The following is a 7,285-nucleotide window of genomic DNA, read 5'->3' as shown; positions in this document are numbered from 1 at the left end:
CCCTTTAACCATGTCTGCCTCATAATTCTACCAACCCAAAGGCAACACCCCAAAGCCCTCACGGACATAGTTTGTCCCCACACTCCCCTAGAGCTCCAGCCAGCCCCATGGCTGTGTCCCCAGCTCTGGCTGAGCCCAGCACCTGGGCAGCAAGGCAGCAGGATCTGCCCAGTGCCAAGAAATCCACACACAGATGTTCCCACGGGGGAGGCCACGTTTAATTCTGTTTATTATCATACAAAAATCAGCTGTGGAGCTGCTCCCCCACCACCCCCCCGGCTGCTGCAGCCTCTGCAGGCACTGGGAAAAGCTCTGGGATCTCCATCCCGGTGGGATGCAGGGCTTGGCAAAGCCCTGTGCCTTCAGGGAGGTGGTGAAGGTCGTCACGACGGGGAGGATGTCCCTTGCCAGCTGCTCCGTCCAAACGTGTCCCCTCTGCGGAGGGGTGGCCGTGGTGTCCCCCGTGGGGAGGAGTCCCTGCTGTCCCTGCCACCCCTCTAGCTGGGGATGGAGAAGGAGCTGACCTGGAAGCTCTGCTGGTACCTCTTGACCCACGGCCTGCTGGCCTGGGTGCAGATCTCCTTGCCGTTCCTCACCCTGAAGCTGGGACAGTGACACTTGGGGTCAGTGGGGACACCAGCACTGTGTCTGGGGGGTTCAGGGCTGCAGGGGATTGGGATTGGACCCCCAAAGCAGGGCAGGGGTGGGTTTGGGGTACTCACATCACAGCCTGGTGAGGGCACTCGGGGCTGGTGGGGTAGCAGGCCACCACGTTGTCCCTCTTGATCCTCCTCAGCTGGAAGTTGAAGCAGCACTTGTCCGGCATGGCTGGAGCTCCTGGGGGAACAGCACAAGCCTGGCTCAGCCTGGAGACCCCCACTGCTCCCTCAGCCCCCCTGCCCTGGGCATGGCAGCTCTTTGGGGGAACCCCCTGCGCCCCCTGCACGAAGCAAACCCATCCCCACAGCCCCAATCCTGTCCCTGTCCCCATCCTGCAGGGACAGAGCCATGCTCACTCTGAGCCAGGCTGTGCCAGCACAGCGTGCAGAGCATGACGATGAGGAGGGCACAGGCCACCCTGGTAGCTGTCCCCATGCTGGGCTGTGGCAGTGGCAGTGGCAGAGCCGCCTGTGCCGGGGTCAGGCTGCCCCGGCTGCTTTTATGGGGGAGCAGGGGGAGGGCCTGGTCCCCTGCCACGTCCCAAAGCACAGAGGGTAAGTGATACTCATCCCCTCATCCCCTAATCCCCTCCCCTTCCCAGCCCTGGGAAAGGAAAAATGTGCTCCCAGGCTGTGCTTCTGGCACCAGAGGGCTTGGGATTTTTCCTGCTCTCCGGCCTCCAGCATTAGGGCTGATGGACAGGCTGTTCCCAAAGTCTGGCTCTGCAGCCTCATTCCCCGGGCAGGCTGTGTCCAGGCCTCATGGAAACAGCCCCAAGGTGGGTCTGGGGATCCCCTTTGGAAGGGACAAGTGACAGGCACAGCATCCTGCAGGGTGTCCCATGATCCATGTCCTCCCCCTGCCCTGCAGTTTTCTATCCCGGCCCTGGGGACTAACAGCCAAAAACCCCTTTACCCCCAGAAAAAGAAAAAATAGAAAAAAACCTCCAAAACACAGAGAAACAGCTTCTGCTTGGTTGCACTTGAAACCCTGTGTCTGGTTTTGGGGTGTTTGGGGGAGGATGGGCAGGTGGCTCCACTTCCCTCGCTCCGTGCCAAAGCATCAGCTCATGTTCCTGGCCGTGCTGGGAAAGGCAGAGGCCAGCGAGGAGCTTCCCTGGTGGATTTTTCCTGGCTGCAGCTGTCCAAAAACCCCCTCTCCCCCCAGCCCCTGCAAATCCCAGGGCTCTTCCCAGCTGCCGGCAGCTGGCCGAGGAGGGGAAGCGGCGGGGAGAGGGAGAGAGGCTGTGCTGGAGCCACATCCCACCGCGGGCTGGGAGTGCTGGGGCACCCTGGAGTGCCAAAACCCCGAATTTCGGGCATGGCCCTGCCCTGGGGAGCTGTTCCGGGAATGGAATGGGAATGGGAACCTCCTCCATTCTCTCTTCTCCAGAGCCATTTCCCAGAAATCAGCCCCGGTTCGTTCGGGATGCAGTGTGAGATCACACTGAGGTGATGCCCCAGGGGTGGTGGGTGCAGATCAGGGGATTCTGTGTTTGCCTAGCATAGCCCAGCACCTTCATCATCACCCGAATTCCTAATTAATCCCTCCCCAGGGAGCAGAGGAGAGCGGATGACTCCGTCTCAGCTGCCTGGCTCGCCTTTCCCTGGCTGGATCCATCTTTTCCCTCATCCCTCTTTACCCCCACGCACCGCTGGGGCAAACCCCCTAAGGGTGGAAAACATTCCCTGAAAGAAGAAAACAAAACACGAGGAATACAAAAGAGGCTTTCTTGGTCTGGGAAAGCCCCTTTTAAAGAATCTTAGATGAACTCCTGGGCTGCAGCAGGCATGGAAGGCCAGGAATGACATTCCCAGCTCATCAGCTCCTCGTGTTTGGCGCCCAGAAGGGCACAGGACGTGGGCAGAGCCACTGGTGTGATGAGTGGGTCCAGGCTCTGCTCAGGTTCCCTCATCCCACAAGTGATCTGGGCGGGAAAAAAACCCTTTTCCTGCTTTTTTCGCCTGTTTTATGGAGGTTTCTGTGCCTTCACTCCAGGCTTGGACACATGGGGCAGATCCTGCTGCTCCCCGCGGTGAGGTGACAAACCTGGGGACAGGCAGAGACATTTGGGACCCCGCCGGGGGCTGAGCTTTCACTGCCCCCTCCAAAATATCTGCAGGCGTTCCAAACTCCCACTCGCGGGTGGGATTGGGATTGGGATTGGGATTGGGATTGGGATTGGGATTGGGATTGGGATTGGGATATCCTGGCGGGCTCTGCAGTCCCGTGGCTGCTCCACGCAGAACGCAGAGCATCCCTGGGGATTCACTGCCGGGATTGACGGTGCTCAATCCCCATCCGAGCCCCGGGACAGCCCGGGACAGCCCGGGACACCGGGAATACCACGAGCCCCAGGGCAGAGCTGCTTTCCCAGCCGAGGCTTTATCGATGCTGCTGCATTTCCCTTTCAGCCGATCGATCCCCCCGGGGGAGGAAAGGCGAGCGCAGCACAGTCACGGCAGCGGAGCAGCTCTGCCAGGTCAGGGCTGTTTCTAGCCAGGATTTATTTGATTTCTCCTTCCCCCTTTGCTTGATTCCTTCTTCTACCTCTGTTCGATTCCTTTTCCTCCCTCTAATTCCTCCTTGTCCCTTTGCAGCTCGGTCGGATCAGCTTTTCCATCGCCCCGCAGGCTCTGACGCTGAGGTAACCACTGAATTCACACCCCGTTGGTGCTGTTTCCTTTTGAAGGTCCTTGTCCGGCCCCAGCCACCCAGGACTTCCCCAGCCGCTGCAGAGTTTCCTGAGAGAAGAGGCAAGATGATTTCTATCAGGATGGATCAGCCCCGTGCTGTCCCCAAGACAAGGTGGCTCATAGTGTCCCCTGTGCCACCCACACCCCTGCGGGATTAAATAATTTTTCTTTTTCATTTATATACTTAAAATAAAATTTTTTAATTAAATAAATTTTGGGCTTCTGCCCCAAAAAAAGCAGTGGAGGTGTTGGTTTTTTTTTGGGTTTTTTTTTTGGTTTTTGTCTGGACCCAGTGGGTTTCTGCACCTCATCCCCAAAACTTCTCCCTAAAACGGGAGCAGGTTGTGCAGCCCCTGAGGCATTGCCCAGCTGCCCTGAAACTCCTTCCCCCCGTGGAAATAAGACAGAATGAGCTCTGCCATCCATCTCCAGGGGAGATTTCAGCAGGAAAATCATGGCTAAACCCAATTTCGGACAGGTTGATCATGGGGGAGCAAAGCTGAACTCTCCACAGACGTTGCTGGAAGAAGCTGCAGCCACATCCCAGGCTTGCCCTAGCCCTGCTCACCCTCACCCACCTCGTCCAGGCTCGGGGAAAGGTTGGGAGCGATGATCCCATCTGTGGGAAATGAGAACACAGAGAAAACCACGGAATTGTGTGCCTTTGGTGTCGATCTCAGGGGTTTTGGGGCTCCTCTCTTGATTTCGGAGCTGCTGCCCACATCCCGCTCGGTCAAACATCCCCAAAAGGCAAGGTTTGACCCCAGAGCAGTGGTGGGGAGCTCAGAGAGCTGATCCCAGAGGTGAGAAGCTCTCATTTGGGGTGCCAATCCCTGTCCCCATCTCCCGAGGAAGGGTATTTTGTGGTTTTGTCGCTGTCCCTGGGCACAGGGAAGGTGTTTTGTGGCTGTGTCGCTGTCCCTGGGTTTTTCATCCTCCCGGGGCTGTCCCGAGCTGAACTCTCCCCGTTCCTCTCGCCATCTGAGCTCTCCCTGACTCACTTCCCGTGTCCTTTGGCCCGCGGCAGCCTGGCTGCCTCCGCACGGGGAGCAGCTCGGGCTCGAGGGCTGATTTCACACCCAAATCTGCCTGAGATTGCGATCAGGGCTGGGCTGCTGAGCCGAGAGAGTTCTTCCCACTCCTGGCCTTTGAAAAAACCGAGTTCAGAACTCAAATAAACCCAAAATCCCCTCTGATTCCTGATCTGCACCCAATTCCTGATCAAATCCCCCCAAAATCAAGGAAGATGCTCATAAAATCCTCTCCACCCAGGAGCTGGGATTAAAAAAAACCAAACAAACAAAACAAAAATCCCCAAAAAACCCTGATAATTCAGAATAATTCATGATCGTTCTGATCAATTGCAATTCCTGATCCTCACTCTGATTCCTGATCAAATCCCCCAAAAAATCAAGGAAGATGCCCATAAAATCCTCTCCACCCAGGAGCTGGGATCAAAACGAATTTTAAAAAAATATTTTTTTCCTGATCATTCAGAATCACTCACGATCATTCTGATCATTTCAAGACATTCCTGATCCTCACCCCTATTCCTGATCTGCACCCTGATTCCTGCAGCTTGCACTTGCCTCGTGATTTCCCAGCAATCTGAAAGGCACAAAACAACAAGAAAAAAAAAGATCAATCCCCTCCCAAAAATCGAGGAAGATGTTCATAAAATCCTCTGCACCCCAGAGCTGGGATCAAAACGAATTAAAAAAAAAAAAAAAAAAAATCCACACTGGGGACTTGCTGGGCTCTCTGGATTTCTCCAGGTCCTGCCCCATGGGGTGATGGGAGCCAGGGATCAGCATCACCAGGATTTGGGGAATTCTCCTTCCCCCCACCCGGATCCCCTCCCTGGCTGGCCCTGTGTCCCCGCGGTGCTTTCCCAGCTATCAGCCGCTCCGATCTGCCCTCGCAGCCTCGGTGACCTTTTTCACGCCTATTTCCTGACACCTCCTGACCCGGGGAGGAAAAGACACCCCAGGGGAGATGAATTCATTCCTTCCAGGCCCAGCTTGGGGTATTTTCCTTGCGAATCCTTCCCTGGCATGGCTCCAAGCAGGTGGGATGTGCTGCCCACACAGCACCCCTGATGTGGCCTCACTTTCCCCAGTTTGGAAATCCCCCTGAAATGATTCTACAAACATTAATTTTGCTAAAATTAATTTTACAAACGTTTCCCGGGCTGGCTGTGGGAAGGACTTTCCACTGCAGGGAAAATTCCAGGTGGGAAGCACTGGATGAGACACTTTGAAGGGCAGATGGGGATGAGGGGAGATGGTGAGGGGGATGAAGATGAGGATGAGCAGGGTTGTGATGAAAGCTGGATCTGTTGCCTTTTGGCTGGTAGAAATATGACACAGATACAGCTAAAAGGGGTAAAAGGGTATTACTTTGGTGTTTTAATAGGATTTTAGGTGTGCAGTTGTTAAAGATGCACACACTTTGTGTAACTCATAGACAATTTTATGGACTTTGCAAATTAGCATATCCACCTAAAATCTCCTAATAAGAAACTTAATAAATGAAGCAGTTGTCTCTTTATTTAAATTATCACTCCTGAAGGAGGCTAGAGCCCAGTTTACAAATCCTGCTCTAGAGAGAAGGCTTCAACCAAGGTAGAAACCTCAAGTTTTGGGACAGAATAGAGCTCTTTGGCCTCTTGTTGTGAATGTTTAGTCTTCTCTGCTTTGCAGGACTCTAAATGAAGCTAAAATATCGAACTACAAGAATTACAAGCATGTGGGGCTAAGAGTATAAAGAGTGTATAAAGGATACAAAATAGGTATAAAATAACTATAAAAATATATAAAAGATTATATAAAAGAAAAGGCAAACAATCATCAGGCATCAGATCCCACTGACCTTTGTCATTTTTGGGACCCTGGGGTTCACGGCAGTGGCCAAACCGCCAGCTGGGTGAGGGCACGAGCAGGTTTTGGGGTGCACCGGAGGGGTTCCTGCAGCCCAACCATCCTTTGGTGCTGTTTTCCCCGCGTTTGGCACAAGATGTCAGTGCTGCCCCAGGAACTGCTCTCGCTGCCGTTCCACCGCACGGCCCGGCCGGGCCAAGCTGCTCCTCGGGGGTCCCCAGAGCGGGGTGCAGCCCCCCGGACCCGCGGGGACACCCCGGGGCTTCTCCCCGCACCGGGAGCAGAGGGTTCTGCCCGACATTCCCTGCGGAGGCACCGCCAGCTTCCCAGACACCTCGGGAATCAGCCGGGGGGAAATGCAGCAGGCTGGAAGGGGAAGGAGGTTCAGTGCCATCCCCGTGTCCCGTGGCACTGCCATCCCCACACCCCATGGCACTGCCATCCCCACACCCCATGGCACTGCCGTCCCCACACCCCATGGCACTGCTGTCACCATATCCCATGGCACTGCTGTCACCATATCCCATGGCACTGCTGTCCCCTCATCCCATGGCACTGCTGTCCCCTCATCCCATGGCACTGCCATCCCCACACCCCATGGCACTGCCATCCCCTCATCCCATGGCACTGCCATCCCCTCATCCCATGGCACTGCCATCCCCTCATCCCATGGCACTGCCATCCCCATATCCCATGGCACTGCCATCCTTCACACCCCATGACACTGCCATCCTTCACACCCCATGGCACTGCCATCCCCATGTCCCATGGCACTGCCATGTCTGTGTCTCTCCTCAGGGGCTGGAGAGCAGCTCTCCAGGGAGGGATGGGATGCTCCTCACTGGGAAAAAAACAATTAGGGAAGTGGATACAGAGGGAAAAGGAGCTCAACCCCAAACCCTCTCGCCGCAACACGTGGCAAAGGGGAACAAAAAAAAAAACCCTAAAAAAAACCCTCAAAAGAGTGTTGACAAGTCTGGAGGCTCTTGGGACCTTGGATGACCAGGAAAATAACACATCAAAGACCCCACGTACGCCTGAAGACAGATA

General features: G+C 55.2%; 1 protein-coding gene across 1 annotated transcript; it reads right to left on the bottom strand.

Annotated features, from left to right (window-relative positions):
• Positions 1-306: 306 nt before the first annotated feature.
• Positions 307-1,163, bottom strand: LOC146423667 (C-C motif chemokine 4-like). The gene is made up of 3 exons (XM_085044592.1): positions 1,017-1,163; positions 723-837; positions 307-603 (listed from the first exon to the last, which is right to left on the bottom strand). Exons 1-3 carry the CDS (start codon positions 1,093-1,095, stop codon positions 498-500), a joined length of 300 nt encoding a protein of 99 aa, XP_084900718.1. The 5' UTR covers positions 1,096-1,163; the 3' UTR covers positions 307-497.
• Positions 1,164-7,285: the final 6,122 nt, after the last annotated feature.

Source organism: Lichenostomus cassidix, unplaced genomic scaffold (genome assembly GCF_008360975.1).
Source record: "Lichenostomus cassidix isolate B80296 unplaced genomic scaffold, HeHo_3.0 HiC_scaffold_575, whole genome shotgun sequence".
Taxonomy (NCBI): domain Eukaryota; kingdom Metazoa; phylum Chordata; class Aves; order Passeriformes; family Meliphagidae; genus Lichenostomus; species Lichenostomus cassidix.
The sequence above is the reverse complement of the archived record's forward strand: the minus strand, read 5'-3'. Positions and strand labels throughout refer to the sequence as shown.